This window comes from Hydra viridissima, unplaced genomic scaffold, assembly GCF_058129835.1.
Source record: "Hydra viridissima isolate aposymbiotic clone 2 unplaced genomic scaffold, HvirCarnegie_v1 scaffold_7, whole genome shotgun sequence".
Taxonomy (NCBI): domain Eukaryota; kingdom Metazoa; phylum Cnidaria; class Hydrozoa; order Anthoathecata; family Hydridae; genus Hydra; species Hydra viridissima.
Genome location: NW_028324306.1, coordinates 12,184,278 through 12,200,832, shown reverse-complemented (window position 1 = coordinate 12,200,832; position 16,555 = coordinate 12,184,278). Strand labels below are relative to the sequence as shown.

The 16,555-nt window shown below is 28.2% G+C and overlaps 3 protein-coding genes across 4 annotated transcripts; 1 reads left to right on the top strand and 2 right to left on the bottom strand.

The window, feature by feature from the left end:
* Positions 1 to 154: 154 nt before the first annotated feature.
* LOC145184363 (uncharacterized) lies at positions 155 to 3,605 on the top strand. Of its 2 annotated transcripts, none has more exons than XM_090093969.1 (2): positions 155 to 272; positions 2,272 to 3,605. In XM_090093969.1, the coding sequence occupies exon 2, from the start codon at positions 2,328 to 2,330 to the stop codon at positions 3,210 to 3,212; it is 885 nt and encodes a 294-aa protein (XP_089950095.1). In that variant the 5' UTR covers positions 155 to 272; positions 2,272 to 2,327; the 3' UTR covers positions 3,213 to 3,605. The 2 variants fall into 2 exon arrangements, with proteins under 2 accessions (XP_089950095.1, XP_079916138.2); XM_080060012.2 differs by lacking the exon at positions 155 to 272 and adding an exon at positions 1,814 to 1,963.
* A 1,008-nt stretch (positions 3,606 to 4,613) lies between these two features.
* On the bottom strand, positions 4,614 to 6,582 carry LOC145184083 (N(6)-adenosine-methyltransferase non-catalytic subunit METTL14-like). Its single transcript, XM_090092379.1, has 4 exons — positions 6,384 to 6,582; positions 5,794 to 6,088; positions 5,446 to 5,699; positions 4,614 to 5,251 (listed from the first exon to the last, which is right to left on the bottom strand). The coding sequence occupies exons 1-4, from the start codon at positions 6,580 to 6,582 to the stop codon at positions 4,659 to 4,661; spliced, it is 1,341 nt and encodes a 446-aa protein (XP_089948505.1). The 3' UTR covers positions 4,614 to 4,658.
* On the bottom strand, positions 6,454 to 15,901 carry LOC145184084 (meiotic nuclear division protein 1 homolog). The gene is made up of 7 exons (XM_090092380.1): positions 15,801 to 15,901; positions 12,769 to 12,834; positions 12,555 to 12,612; positions 12,087 to 12,202; positions 10,397 to 10,504; positions 7,138 to 7,402; positions 6,454 to 6,591 (listed from the first exon to the last, which is right to left on the bottom strand). Exons 1-7 carry the CDS (start codon positions 15,801 to 15,803, stop codon positions 6,584 to 6,586), a joined length of 624 nt encoding a protein of 207 aa, XP_089948506.1. The 5' UTR covers positions 15,804 to 15,901; the 3' UTR covers positions 6,454 to 6,583.
* Between the last annotated feature and the right edge of the window lie 654 nt (positions 15,902 to 16,555).

Sequence of the window (16,555 nt, the reverse complement as noted above, 5' to 3'; positions counted from 1 at the left end):
TTGTTGTTTACAATTTGCTTCACCTACTTTCTGTATGATTTCAACTGTTTATGCCTTGAGATTTCTAACGTGGCTTGCAAATAGACGTATTCTATTAATCGTACCTTTTAGAAAGATGTCGAAAAAAATTTTGCGACAAACTTTGCGCAAACTTGCGTTTGCGACAAACTTTGCCGAAAAACTTATGAGGTATGAACCAGCAAACACAAAAATCTTGAGTAATACGGAATGTCGTTTGACAAATGCCTGAAGCTACCTGAGCACTACACAAGGTCAAAGGTTTACTTGAACTAGATTTTTTTTTGAACGATGCTGTTTTAAGTTTTAAAACCCAGTTTATTGTGGTGCAAGAAGCCGTAGAAGCTTCGAACGGATTTAAATAAATTGTTTTTTATTTTTTTTTTAAAAAAAATTCTTTTTGATCTTAACATACTAAAAAATCTTGCAAAATGAAAAAGGTGAAAAACTCAGCAGAGCTTTTACAAATAATTTTTTATACATCAAAACAATTTTCTAAGCTGAAAAATAATACATAAATTTAGTTTAGTGCATATGCAATTGCTTAGAATTACTTTTAAGCTTTGGACTTCGAGAGCACTTTGTGTCATTTGGGATTTGATTTCGTACATGAGTAGAGTAGAACTGTATGGGAATTTTATAAAGCTTCTTTAAAGTTCATAAAAAGAACTCGTACAGACTTTCAAAACATTAAAAAGTTTTTTGCACTAAAATCTAAAGATGTTTCAAAGATTTAAAATAAACATGCAATTTATTTATATTTAATAGTAACTTAAATCTAATTTAAATTATTAACAAAGATTTATGTTCTCATTCTTAACTTGTTTAGCAGGATAACTATTAAATAAAATTACTTTGATACCATCTGGACGGACACAAAAGAACAGCCGTTTCAACTCAATAGCAATTGCTGGGATTAAAATTGAACTGATATTAAGGCAGAGTACCATATGAAATTGCTTAAAAGCGTTAAAAGCATTGTTGACTCTTTTATTAATGGTGCAAAACTATTTAAAGCTGTTGACAGTAAAAAGAAAAAAGTCATTAAGATATTTTTTTGATTTGCACGTTGATTTTTTTATTAATGTATCATTAATAAAAACTCAGCGTCTATTAATTGACTATCCGTTCTCTCACCAGTAAATGTTTTTCATGTTCAAATAATGCCTTTTTAATACTCTTTTATGTTTATCTTATTTATTTGATGTTTTCACATTTTTTATTTATTTGATAAAAAATATGAATCTCAAAAGAATATTTCAAATTTGATTTCGTTGTTACAAAGCTCCCTGGACGAAAATGCATGGAATATTTCTTAACATGATTTTTAACCGAATTTTTGGTTTTAAAAAAGTAACTGACTTAAGTTCTTTTAAAGGAGATTATCTGTAAAAATTTAGATTGAGCCAAAATTTTCTAATTAAATTCAAACTAAAATGTAAGTATCATCAAAATCAAAAGTTAAACTCATCCAATACGAAGAGGTATATTTTTGATCAATAAACCATTGACGCATCTTTTAACGTGAAGATGTAACGTTTTGTTTTAACGTGAAGATGTAACGTTTTATTTTTAAAAATCTCTTACTGTTCACAATTTTTTAGCATAAGATGTACGTTGTACATCAAATTGACTTGAACTTAAAAACAGCTAAAAGATTTATTTCAGGATTACATGTCATTATATCAGATTAGTGAAAATGCGCAAGATCAATTAGCAAAAAAGATTATATTTAAAAAATTTGGACATTAACTGAAATACCAGAACTTTGTTGTTATAATTTGAATCGAGATTATGAGTTTACCATATTAAGGAATCGCATAGCTCATTAGGTTTATCTAATAAATGCAAGTTTTGATGCATAAAAAGTTCTTATAAAAGTATAAACTCAATATTCGACGAAAAGTTTTATTTTACGATACTCAGTGACTGCTTCTTTTTTCAGGTAAGGAAGGATGATAATCCTCAAAAATATTTTGTGCCATTCCTAATGGTATTACTAGATGCTTACAGAGTCAATATTTGTATTTCCCCACCAAAAAAATTGTTTTTTTTTTTTTTTTTTTTAGCTGGTTGCTAATTTTTATTTTTTTCTTTTCCATATCCCCTCCATAATTTTTCCAAATACAAATATAAAAAATGGCGCATAAAAAAAAAATACATGTAGTTGTACTTTCAGTTTTTCAATGCACCTAAACATACTTTAATTTGCAACAAAAAAAAATATTCACAAGTTTTAGCTTTCATATTTAGGACATAACCAACCAAATACAGTTATCTCGTCATTATTTGCATCTGAAACTGTGAAAATGGATCTTATGGACAGCACGTTGCGGAATTTAAACGATCGCACCAATACAATTTACGAAGCGCTTGAAGCAATAGGTAAAAAGCACAGCCGGTTGGAAAAAGAATTTTTAAACAACATTGATTTTATACATGAACTTAGAGAGAGAGCCCAAGAACTTATTTCTCGTCAAAAACAGCTTGAGAAAGGTTTTAAAGATTTTGATTCCGACCTAACTGTTGGTAACTTTACTTCTAAAGGCAAAAGTCATTCTAGTGTCTCTAACGAGGAAACTAGTGCTAGTAGAAGCCTGTCGAAACAGCAACCATTGAAAGAATCTTCTAGTAATCGAAACGAAAGTACAGAAAAAAAATATAGTGAAAGTTTAAGTGACGAGTATGATTCAGGTGAAGACTCAACACAAAAAAAACAGCCTAAAATATCACCTAAAAGCAACTATCATGAAGAAGAAAAGGATGATGTCGAAGAAAACGAAGACATAGAAAAAGAAAAATCACCATACATAGACGATGCTGATGAGTATAATCCAGACGAAGACAGGAGGAGTGAAGATCTATCAAACGAGTATAATGTAAAGGAAATAGATAATATAGAATCAAGTAATAGAAATTTTGTTGACTCCGAAGAGGAAAGACTAAGAGAAGAGGAGGAGGAAGAGCGTCTGTGGGAAGAAGAACAGAAAAGAAAAGAAGAAGAGCGAAGATTAAGAAAGCTACAAGAAGAAAACGATTTTGAAGATGAGTATGCGTCCAGAGAGGGAGTAAATTCGGACGAAGAGAAGGAAGGAGAATTTTTAGACGAAGATCAAGAAGAAGAAATGAGAATTAGAGAGAAAATTGAGAGGATGAAGCAAGAAGAGCTTGATTTGATGCAACAGGAAGAGTAGTAATCAAACATTTCATTTAATTGAGAAGATTAAATTTGAGATATTTTCTGGTTGAAACGAGCTCAAAAACTATATTGTAGTTGTAATATTTCTTACAACTAGTTGCACGTATAGCAATAATTTTTAAGATATTTTATTAGTGAAATAGCTACTTTTTTTCATTACAGCTTTTTATAAATACTTTAGGAACTCTTTTCAACAGTTATCAAAAAGTTGAAAAACTTATCAACTAGTAAGAAGACAGCAGAGGAGGAACCAGGACAGTTCACCAAACGATTTAAATAAGCGAACATTAATAGTTTCTCGTGTTTGTGAAACTCTTTTTTCTTGTTTTGAATCAGTGTGAACTTTTGTAAATTCTTAAATCCTGAATGAAACAAGTTTATTTACGAATTGGCATGACATTCTTTAAGGTTAGCTTAATATCATTTATGTTAATTATGTTAATTATATTATATTATAAAATTAGATTATCATTCGGTGAATCAAGGATTACTTTTTTAATGGTAAACCGAAAAGCGTATTTTTCTATCATGGTTAAAGTTTAACTTCGACCTAAAAATAATATTCGCGCCTAATTCTTATTGGGGGCTAAAATGCTTTAAGTTCTTACTCACTAAAACATTAAGAATTGACAATGAACTATTTTACCTGAGAATCAGAAAGAGAATAACAACAATTATCGTGAACAAGTGATGAACGACAAGTGATTTAACGACGATGTTGTAGTGAAAATAATTATAGGTATGTAATGATGATAACATTTGATTTAAAGTGACGATTTACGATTTAAGAAATAATTTGAACGTTTGAAAATCAAGATTCCATTTTCATTTGGTTAACTAAGTCAATAAGCTAATCGCAAAATAAAAATTGTAGCTTTTTCCCTCTTAGCAAAAAAAAACTGTAAATTGTCGTTTCCAGTTGTCGACTTTAACAGTCGCTCAAGTAAAAATTGTTTATGCTTTAAAATCTCTCTAAGTAACAAGTTTTTTTTTTATGATTAAAATATTTTGCTATTAAAAAGAACTTCATTCTTTGACGGATTACTTGACAAAAGAGTTTAAAGTTTTATGAAAGACCGAACTTTTATGTAAAAACAAATAATTTAAAACACGCGGTGGAATAAAGATTAAAAAAAAACAAAAAAAAAACAATAAAATTTAGGTAACATCAAAAGATGGATTTTAAACGTTTCTCTTTTGTAGAGATCAATTCGCCGTGCAAATACAAAATGCAAACATTAAAAAAATAAGTATTCCATTAAATAGAAATACACCGCTTGGTATCGGGTAAGGCTCAACGCAGAGCACAAAACATGCTGCTAAATTTCGCCTATTTCTAAATCCGCAAAGGTGGGTTGCAAAAAAAAAAAAAAAAAAAAAAAAAAAAAGTCCAACATGTTAGAGGATCTGTTTAAATAAATAAAAAAAGGTATAAATATTTTTAGGAAGAATAACTTGGTTTTGCAGGATAGTTTCTAGAAGAATAACCACCCCTTTGGACGCCACTACCTCGAGCGTAAGATTGAGTCTCTCCACGACCACGACCTCTACCTGTACTACTAGCGGTTGGATTTTTAATTTTTGCAGGAGGTGATTTGGGGCGCAATTGTTCGATTAAGTCCGTACTTCCTACTAAATAATCTTCCGGTGAGCTAAAGAATGAATTATATTGTTCAGAAGAATAGTTTGAGCTTGTCAGGTCTGGGCCAACTGTAACCCAACCAGGGCGCACAGTATGATCGTTACCAAAGACGTGTAAACGACGTCTACCGAGGCAGAAATGCTCAATAATCTTGAATATTTCTTCCGGCTTCTCCGTACTTCCGTACTCAGGTTCTTCTCCTATAATGATGTCGAGATCAACATTTGCATGAATAAAATCACCGTCAGTGCTACGACGAACAGTTCCTTTGATACCCATCAAACAATGTTCTTTTGTATGCTGAAGTACGGATAACGGTTCCATATACTTGGTATTGCCAGGATTGGTTTTGTTAGTCTTGATCCAGCAGATATCCTCACATCGACGAAAACCTATAACAAAAAGCATTGGCATTTTACAAAACAGAAATTCATTTCATTAGTAGGTTTAGGCGTGTCCAATATACCAGTACAAAAAAATCAAGATTTTTTTTTAGAAATAAACCAATAAAAATAAAACAGCTTCTGGATCGCTAATAATAACTTTCTTGTTTTTGAAATGATTTATTAAAAATAAAGAACTTCACCCCAAGCTTTTAAACATTGACGCCCTTCATCCAGCCCTTCAGAGGAGCCACACCATAAGAAACAAAAAGAGCGTTGTGCTGCAACTTGTCCAATTTCAAGGCGTATAATTTCTTCCCATCTCCATGGTCTCCAATTAAACATAAGTCCAGGGCACCTGCGCTGGTATTCTTCTAATGGCGGATCAATCAGAATAACGTCAAACTTGTATTTTAGTTCTGTAAGATCGAAAGTGTCTAGGTCGCAGTGTAAGTACCTAGTAAAAAAAAACTAGTACCTGGTAAAAAAATCTACTAAATGAAAACAAACTAAGTTATAGATGAAACTTTTTTAACAAAAGATTTACTTACATTGGTGGTGTGGCACGTTTCTCTATAATTTCATCTTTTAGCTTGATTAATTCTTTAAGCTTCGGGTATTCTTCGAATCGATCTGATATTCCAGTATCTCGTATAAAATTATGCGGACGGTAACCTGAATCAATGAAATGCTGACAATAGTCATTGTGAGGGTTTAAGCTATGTGTTCCTTTAAGAAATGTTTTTGAATCTGTATACACTGAATCTACACCATCTTCGTTTTCCGCTGTCTGACATTTTCTCTGTTTAGGATCACTTGAATTGTTTTCCACGACACTTTCTTTGCCTAAAATTAAAAAGTTAAATGCTTAACTTAATGTACTATCATTATTTATTGAGTAAATACTAACTGTTTTGTGGAGTCCACCATCCTAAATTGATCGTATTGAGCCTATATTATTTATATATCACTTGTTATACAAGTTCCTCCGTAGTCAAACTTGGATAACAAGTAGACTAAATATGGTCAACCTCCTCTGACCGTAGGTATACTTGGATAACATGTGGTTAGAGGAGGTCGAAAATGAGTCCCACTCTAATCCTGCACTTCAATTAATAAAATGATTTTAAATTTGACATACTTGTTTGAGTTACTTCAGTTGAAACTGAGGAAGAAACTAAAAAATCCTTTTTAGTAACCACAATCGGATTAATTTCATCTTTTTTACCCAATATATTTCCAAAATTTAATTCATCTTTTAGACCAAGCTGTTGAGCAAGAAGTTTACGACGAAGTTTGGATCTTTCTTTCATTAGCTTAAGACGTTCTGCAGAATTCATATTAAGCAGCTAAAGAGGAAATTAGTGAAGTGCTTAATTTTAAATTTTATTAAAAAACCTTGAAAAAATTACTTAAAAATACTAAAAAATAACAAATATTTAATTTTATGAAATTAATTTTTTCTTTATAACTTAAATTTCAGAATGTTAAAGTCAAAAGGAAACGAGTCCAAAAAAAATATTTCATGAAAAATAGAAGTCTTAACAATATTTTCAAAGAATCAATGATTTATTATAAATAAACTCTTAACTTCAAATAAAACTTTATAAATATAAAAGCCAAGAGTGAATTCCTTAAAGGAAATACATATTCATAAAAATATATAAAACTGCATGGGGCATGAGTTAAAAAATAAAAAAAGAAAAACAAGAAGACAAAAAGAGCAATACATGCATAAACAATAGAACAAAACATGCATAAATGATAGAACAATAAACATATGAACAATAGAACAATACATATATAAAATATACAAACTTTCTTTTTTTTAAAATTGGAGCAATCAGTAAACGTCAAATTGCAAATTACATAGTATTATAATATTAAAGACTAACCACCAATATAATCAAAATCTTCTGGTATTCCAAACTGCTTGTCAATAACTTTAGAGTCCATATTGAATTTTTTAACACACCAAGACTTCAAAGAAAAAATATTATCAGTCCAACGGTTTGCTGCTTCTGTCGCTACATCTATATCAACTCTAAGCTGTTTCAGTAATTCTGGATCACAATCGCTGTATTTTATAAGTTCACTTTGGATTTTCTTATTTTCTTCTTCTAAGCTATGTAGCTTTTCTAGAATTTGTGTGCGTTCATCCTACCATTAAACATTAAAAAAAAGGATATAATTGGTTTATAAATGCATACATACACACATACATACACACATACATACATACATACATACATACATACATACATACATACATACATACATACATACATACATACATACATACATACATACATACATACATACATACATACATACATACATATAGGTATACACTACACACACTACCATTTAAAATGAGTCTATAATAAAACATTGAATTTCTTCAACAAAAAAAATAGTAGAACATACCAAGAACTGATATATTCTTACAAATAACAATCATTTAATTTTAGAATAGTTTGAAAATAAATTAAATTTAACTAAATGCTCTATTCTTCAAGAAATCCTCTTTTTCCCTTGATGAGTGTTTTATAGAGTTTTTCATGGATTTGGGAAATGCTATTTCACAGATGATTCAATCTAGATGATCCCATGACAACTTGACGAGATTAAAATCCAGTGTTTGAGGTCAAACAAACTAAGCAAAGAGTTTTCCATTTAATTGAGCATTTTGGTCCTAGAGTTGTTACATTCCTGAAACATAAATCCTTGTCCATTTAAAAATCTGCTTGGCAATAGAACATTCAACTCTAAAATGGTACAACATCCCCCTCTATCTTTAGAGTTTCCTCAATTTAATTAAATCACCAACCTGAAAGTTCTCAAAACAACCCCAAATCCTCAAAATCCCAAATCCTTCATGCTTGATCATAGTGATGTGTATCATTACTAGGGTTAAACAATTTTGAATTGTATTCCAGTGATTTTTCTACTTTTGTAGTGGTTACTTTCAACATGCATTTTAGAGTACTGTGTGCAGCTTCCTTAGAGGCACTACTTTTAAAAAATTTAAATGATTTATTTACAAATGAGGGGAAAATTAAAAAAGAAAATCATTAAAATATATTCTCTTCTGGTATTAATTAAAATTTAATGAAAAAAAAAATTAACAAACAATTAATTAAATTTTTTAATTAATTGTTTGTCAATTAATTTAAAATTTGCTACCATTTCTGTAGCCACCATTAGTGTCAATAATGGCTTTACATGTTTGTGGCATTCTGCATAACAATATTCTAATTTTCAAAATTTTATTTTATGCAACTCACTTTAATGTTTTTGCCACATCTTTTTCACTCCTGATTTATTTCAGTTATTGACATCTGTCTAATTCATCTTATAATAGGGAAAGATTGAGTGATTGGGAAGCAAAATCATTTTTTCATCTATTCTATCATTATTTTTAAAAATGAATGGTTCTCTAATTATTTGACATCCTGAAGGAATGGCATAATTTTTTAAACAGCCCAAATATACTTCTTTTGTCACCACTTATTTATTTGAAAAGCATCACCAGTATTGTTAGCAACAAAACAACACCAAATCATGACACTACTTTCACCATGTTTTACAGTTGGCACCACACACTGTTTTCTCATCTGCTCACCAGCTTTTTTTCAAATAAATACTCTTTTCTTAGAACCAAAAACTTAAAACCTTTGGACTCGTCAGTCCAAAGAACACATTTCCAGTCATCAACAGTCAATTGTTTGAGATGTTTTGCAAACTGAAGTCTTTTTTTCTTATTTTGAGGCAGAAGTTGTTTCTTTCCACCAACCCCTCCTTCTATCAAGTAATTCTCCACTATTGTCACAGTTATTGAATACTGTAAGGAATTATTTATAATTGTTATTTATGGAACAATTTATAGTCTTTTTCTTTTACTAGTGGTAGCAATTTTTCAGTTTTCAATAGCAGAGGTAATTTGCTAATGTCATGATCAGCTCTGATTAATCATACTTCCAGTTCCTTCTTTCTTTTTTTTAAAAATATTCCATACAATTAAAATAGAACTTTTTAAGTTTTTTTGTAGTTTGTCCCTTTGAACATTTTTTTTTATTGGACAAATTAAAGTATTACTAATTGTGTTTCTACTGATAATTTGCATTTTCATGCATTTTCTACTGATAATTTGCATTTTCATTGTGTTTCTACTGATAATTTGCATTTTCTTGCCATTTTTTATCTAAAAATATCAACTTTAATAATAAATAGCATCCACATCAGATTTTATAAAAGCATGGTTAAAGTTATGTTTTTTTTTCCAATGTTTTTTTTTATATATATAGGTTTATATCACTGTGATTTATCAATTTTACTAAAATAAAAAAAAATGTAAAATTTAGGCATTTATTTAAAAATCTGTCATTCAAATAATTATGGATGGTGTGTGGGTGCATGTGCATCCATGCATGCAAGTGTGTGTATAAATATTTGAAAAACTACTTTTTCCCCATATATCTCATAATTTAAAATAACCAAAATATAAGTTAAATTATTGTATCTTAACTTACATATAGATCTTCAAAAGTAAAAATAAAAGCAACCTTAATAGAATGGAATAAAAAGATTCATAGTTTTTTAAATAAAATTTCAATTATAAAATTTCATTAAAGAATCATAACTTTGATAATTTTACCTACTCTTAAGTATTATTACTTGTTATATGTTAAATTATCATGTATTTAATGAAGGCAATAAATAATTGACTGAAAATAATAATCTGGACATGTTCATAATTTTAAATTTATGTTAAAATATATATAGGATCTAAGAAGCGCACTGTTGCAGAAATGGCTTTTAAAAAACACTAAATGATGACTTCTTGCTACAAATTTATTTAGATTAAAAATGCTAGATAGTTTGGTATGACTTCAGACTTTTAAAGTTAATTTTTGATTTCATATTGCTTGTAAAAGCTAAAATTTTTTCAATTTATAACCTTTAGGCTGCTACTATATAAAAAATCATAAAATATTATTCAATAACATTATCAAGAAAACCAATAAAAAGATTAGGATCTCTACTCTCTACTTTTTAAAAATTCACAAAATATTTAATAACAATACTGAAATTAGGAAGATAAAGTTAAAAAAGAAAAGAAAAAAGAAAAAAAAAGAAAAAAAAAAACCTTACGGAAACATCTTTTCCCTCTTTTGCTTCTTCCACACTTTTTTGATTGTTAATTTTTCTGGCCTTTAACTCTTCTATTTGCTGACTAAGTGATTCAATCTTGCGCTTTCGCTAGATAGTTTTATGAAACTAATTTTTATGATTACACATTTAAATGGTTACAAATCAAGTTAATGCTTTTGACTTCATAAACAAAAAAATTTAGTTTAAATAAATTCTTAGAAAAACGATTAATAAAACATAACAAAAAAAAAAAAAACAGCAGAATAACAAACAGAAGTAAATGAGATTAATGGATAAGCAGGGGCATAATATTCTTATCACAAATCAAATATGTTCAAATATCAAAATAATATGTTAAGATTCTGTCTAAAAATATCCTTCTATGATAAAAGAGTATATGATAAATAAAAGAATATTGGATGGTAACTGATTGATAATCTAACTTTATATCAGGGATTTTATTAGTGAAAAGATGATGAGTTTTGGGGTTAAATTGATTTTATAATTAGGGTTCAAAAGTATTATCCAGGATAAGAAAAATGATGACATAAACAGCTTTATATAGTTTTAACTTTACTTTAGTTTACTTACATCAAATATACTATATAACATCATATAACACTTTGTGGATTTTAACAAATAGATACAAATAAAGTAGAAGCTTCTATATAAGCTGTTTGAAATAAATCCTTTGGTTATTCCATTAATAAGAAATAAAATACAAACTTCTAATTAGTCTATTGAAATAATTCGGTTCTACAATAATTTATATTCTAAGACAACCATTAAGTTCTTTAGAAATTTTCGATACACCACATAAATCCGTTGAAAATATTGTGTAATATTGTTTTGCAATTATAAATCTGTAAAGTTTAATTTCTAAAAGCCAAAAATTTATGCTTGAAAATGAATTTGTGAAAACAAAAACTTTTGGTGTTTTAAATGCACAAAAGGTTCTATTTTAATAAACTCCAGAAAATTTGATTTATCCTAAAAGACTAATATAAAAGTTGATTATTAATTGTTATTGCTTGTTAAGACTGAAAAACCATACACTAATGCTTACCTTTTCTAAAAATTAGTATTCTTTTTTTTAGAGAATAAACAATGCTTTAAAAATTATTAACTTATCTGAACAATTTCCACCATTTTAATGCCTTCATTCTTTTTAGGAATAGTTAAAAGCCTTATAGAATATTCACTAAGTGAAATTCAAGACCATTAAACTCATAAAGCAGGACTTTTTGTTGATGTTGATTTACTACAGAGATCTTTACTGCAATTATTTCTTGACAATACACTTTTATACTAATAAAAAACATTTTTTAGTGTCTTTTTGACCTTTCAGATTTGGATTTTGTTAGGCTGGTTTAGGTTAGTTGAGGTTGAGTTTTTACAAAAGTTGTTGAGGTTAAACATTTTGCCGTGTATTGAATGTTGTGTTTTACAGGCCAGAAAATAACATTGTGTTTCACAGCCTAGAAAATGTTGTGTTTAACAGGCCAGAGAATGCTAATGGCAAAAAATGGTTAACAGAAAAAAGTGAAAAAGTACAAAAAAAAAAAAAAAAACATCAATGAATCACAATATGCATGAAGTGAAACTAATGTAATAACTAAATCATAAAAATCTTCTTCTTTTTTCAAACAGACAAAAAAAAAATATTACCAAGACAATGAAAACCACTTGCCTTGTGGATTGCTTTACTTGGATAGGACCAAAAGTAGTTTGATGTGCCAATCCTTTCAGAATCAACCAGGGAATCATCAACTAAACTTTGTAGAACTTCTTTCACTGACATTGGAGCTAAAAAATTGTTTTAAAAACATTAACTCTCTTAATGGAACAGCTAAAAATTGTATATCTTAACATTAAATCAATGTTAAACTTTCAAAAAAAAAAAAGGTTTTATAACTGATTTACAGACACAAAAAGTTTTGCATTTCAAATAATTAGTCATGTGGCCATGTTTTATCTATGGTTGCATTACTAATTATCTACCTGCAATATGCTCCCCTAAAACACCCTGTATATTGGCTGTGAATGAGCATACAACTTTAACACATGTTGAAGCCTGTATGGAACAAGATAAGGGGGCCTCTGTTTAAAGGCCCATAAATCAATAAACAATATTTTCAATTATAGGAAACACTCTTACTAATCCCCTTTTCTTTAGGTGCAATTTTCTCGATCTCTTTAAGTTGAAAGAATGTTTTCTAAAATGAAGAATCTAATTCAACATTTTCCAAAAGATATACAGAAAAAAAGAAAACAGACTTTTGTTTTTCACTTCTTTTTTCTTAAAAAGATCTTGTATAAATAATGTAAAATCAGATCTATGTTTGTGTCAGCCCAATTCTTAAGATTATTACCTTTTCAAAAAAAATCTCAAGCATTTTTGTTCGCTTCTCTTCCAAGCTTAATCCTCTCTTTTTAGACTAAAAGTTATAAATCATAAAAAGAACAATAAAACTAAAAATAAATTTGTATTAAACTATATTATTCATATTGATTATTTATTTTGATTGTTTATATTGATTATATTATATTCTTTATACAAAGTTAAAGAAAAAACCTGTGTTTTTTAAAAAAAACATTTTTTGAGCCTGCTGTAGTATTAGCGAGTGATAATAGCTAATCATCTAATAATGTCTTAAAGATTAAGTTTGCTGAAAAATGATAACTCACTTTTACATAAGCATATTGACTGTAGTTTGTTAAGTATTTCCTTTAAGTATAAAAAAATTAATAGCATAAAAAAAGTCCCAAACTGTTATTATAATAAATGTATACTAAGCAAAAAAACTTAAAACTAAAAAAATGATGACTTCTTAGGTTTCTCAGTGCTCTCTAAAGAAGCTATAGTTGAGTACCTGGCATGAATAGAAAAGTGAGTTACTTAAATATTGGATTAATAATGTAAATGATGATACAACTTTTTTTTCAGTGCTGTTATTCTAAAACATTTGTGAGTTCAAGTATGAAAATTAAACCCGAAAATATTGTAGAAAGTTAACTTTAGTAAAAAAGCAGTTTCCAAATGTTTTTGTTAGAATTTTGAACTTCAGCACCTTTTAATCATTAATTACTCAAAAACTACTTAACACATTTTTCTCATTTTTTTGCAAAAGGAAGCTAATTTGTTGTTTGATTGTATTAGTGCTAAGAGTTGCTTATCATTGTTATCAGGTTAAAATGAGTAAACAATTATCAAATCAAGAAAAAGTTTAGGAAACTTTTCTTCAAAATCTTTTGTTGCCACAAGTTGACATTTTGACTGGTGTTGCTCAATTTTCAGTTGGATTTATTTTGCAGCAAAAGATAGAAAAAATACTTAAATCTGAAAAATATAAAGCATATCATAAAAAGAAAACTCCAAAGCAATTCATTGATGGAGAAATAAAAGCAAGTTGTCATTCAAAAAAGCTATATAAAACTTTGAGCCAATAACACTGTGCATAACTGAAGACAATAAAACCTATTGCAAAAAGAACTTTTCACAATTAAATTAGCAGTATTTTTATCTTGTTAAAAGGAAGATATGTCGCCAAAAAGTTCAAGTATATTCAAACTGAAAAATTTGCTCCCAAGTTCCTCACATTGTGAGCATTCAACTTCTGTGGTTTTAAAAGTGCACCATACTTTACTTGTGAGACTTTGAGATCAGATTTGTGGATTGAAGAATGCTTAAAGAAATGCCTTTTACTATTCATTAAAAAGCATATGACCACAATATTTTGGCCTGATTTGGCTGAAATTCACTACTCGAAGAAGTCTCTAGAATGGTATGAACAAAATGGCATTAAATTGGTACCTAAGGAAGCAAATCCTCAAAATTGTCCTGAGCAGTGAGTTACTGAAAGTTACTGGTTAATTATATAAGGACTTCTATTGAAAAGCAAGAAATTAGCTTTAGATGATGATGATTAAGAAAAAGGGGATAGCAGCTTCAAAAAAAAAAATAACTCAAAGCAAGATCCAGGAGATGATGTCAAGTACTCACAAAAATATTTAGTTTCTAAGCATCCAATTAAAAATGTAAAAAATGATTGAAGTAAATAATTTAGTTAGCTTCCTTCTGCAAAAAAATTTTAAAAAATCTGTTAAATAGTTTTTGAGTAATTAACAATTACTTGCTGAACTATGTGCTGAATTTCATCATGTTCACCCAATAACATTCCTGCTTGCTCATAACTATCAAAATTATACAAACTACACTACATAAAATTTATCTGTGAGACTATATGATTTACAGTATCTTTTACAGAAGCATGAAACTAACATGGCTTTGTATTTGGCCATTTCTTATTTAGTTCAAAATCTGAGCACTGCATTACAAACTTCACATGCTATGTAGTTGTCCTAAGAGGTTTTCCTAAGCAAACCAGTTTGCTATAATGCTGCAAACATGATTGACAAAGCAATATTAACTAGTTTCTTATGCTTTCTAGTTACCTAAGAGGTAATCTTGTTTGTTTTTTTTTTCACCTTACGCCTAATAATTGTCTATAAATGAGAAAATAAGTATTATTACAGAAATAAAGAATGGAAAGATAAAATTAGGTTTCTAAAAAATAAGAAAAAAACAACAAACTTTAACAATATTCTTTCTACTGCATATTGAGGTTTTTCAAGTCCCTTCTAATTGTAGACTTACCCCTGTGCAAAAAGAAAGTGATAAGACATTTTGATGGGTTTACCAGAAATTTAGAGAAACTTAAAGTCTTAAAATGATAAGGTGAAGAGAGATGTATTAATTTAATCCCTGAATGTCTTTTTGGACTAAGAATGCAAAGACCAAGAAAGATTTACCATAAACAAGTCTTTAACTGGAGTTAAAATTTTTTAAGTAAATCTTAAATGTTGTAGTGGCATTTGATTATAAAACTTTAATAAAGTTTCTTTTTTCTTCTTTTTTTTAAATTTCACATTAATGTTCATATCTTTTTGTTCATAACAAGTTTGCATTATCATTACTATTTACTTATATTATAGGAAATTTCAATCTGTTCTTAAAAATTTTATATAGAAACAGAATTATTCATCAAATAATGTTGTTAATGTAATTAGAGCTTTACATTAGATACCTAATAAGATTCTTTCTATACCATTTAGTTTAGTTTACTCACTTTGGTTTGTTTGATTTTTTTGTTAATTAACTCATTTTAAACTGCTAATCAAGGTAAAATATGTCAAATTACCCTGTAGTCTTAGAATTATTCAATGCATAAAATTAAAAGGGTTAGCTGGTAATCACAAAGCCAAATACTTGATCAAATTTTTGAAAATTTAAATCATTTCATTTTTCTGTTTAAACAACCTTTTCAATCTTTTAAATACAAATTTTATATATTCATAAAGAAAATATCTATACTAATATTAAATATAAAATGTTATGTATTACCATATTTCAAAGACTTTTCAGTAGCAAAAATAGTGGACTTTTTGTGTTTGTATTAATTTGATTCTAATAGTTTAAAGTAATCAATCAGTTATAAAAACATAATTAAAGCATAACAAATAAAATTAAATTAAAAAAAAAATAACAAACTAATACATAAAATAAATGAAATAAAAGAAAAGGCAATAAGAAATATTCACCACAATCATACTAAATTTGTAGCAAGCATTTTTCTAAAGTGAGAAAAATGCAAAATAGAAATGTAGATGTTATGTAGTTTGTATGAACAAATGCATGAGGAACTTTTACATGAAGGAGTATATCAGAATTCAGATTACAGTATTTGATATAATTGAATATAAACTATTTTTTTTCAGATTATATAATGCTTGATATATTGCATGGCTTTTTCTTTAACAACTTAAAATGTGCCATTTTAATTTTAGGTAGGTAGATAACCTTCTTCAAGGGTTTACCTATATAGAGTTTATCGTCAAACTTTACAAAAGTACCTGTCAGTTATTTATTTAAAAATGGCGTCCTAAAAAACCCACAAGTGGGCAGTTAAAGATTCTAATTTACCAAAAGAAAAACTTCAGGAAACGCCAAAATGTAAAAAAGACTCAATAATTGATAGTTAGATAAATGCTTTACTAAGGGTGTGTGTGTGTATGTATATATATATATATATATATATATATATATATATATATATATATATATATATATATATATATATATATATATAATATATATAT

Bases quoted from the DNA above. Each gene is read 5' to 3' on its own strand.
- LOC145184083 (XM_090092379.1), bottom strand. From the start codon at position 6,582: ATGAATTCTGCAGAACGTCTTAAGCTAATGAAAGAAAGATCCAAACTT. The intron at 6,089-6,383 runs GTATGTCAAATT...TTTTAATTTTAG, and splicing joins AACTGAAGTAACTCAAACAA to GCAAAGAAAGTGTCGTGGAA. The intron at 5,252-5,445 runs GTGAAGTTCTTT...TTTTTGTTATAG, and splicing joins TCAATGTTTAAAAGCTTGGG to GTTTTCGTCGATGTGAGGAT.
- LOC145184084 (XM_090092380.1), bottom strand. The intron at 12,203-12,554 runs GTAAGAGTGTTT...ACAATTTTTTAG, and splicing joins ACCTAAAGAAAAGGGGATTA to CTCCAATGTCAGTGAAAGAA. The intron at 10,505-12,086 runs GCAAGTGGTTTT...AAAACTATCTAG, and splicing joins CAAGTAAAGCAATCCACAAG to CGAAAGCGCAAGATTGAATC.
- LOC145184363 (XM_090093969.1), top strand. From the start codon at position 2,328: ATGGATCTTATGGACAGCACGTTGCGGAATTTAAACGATCGCACCAAT.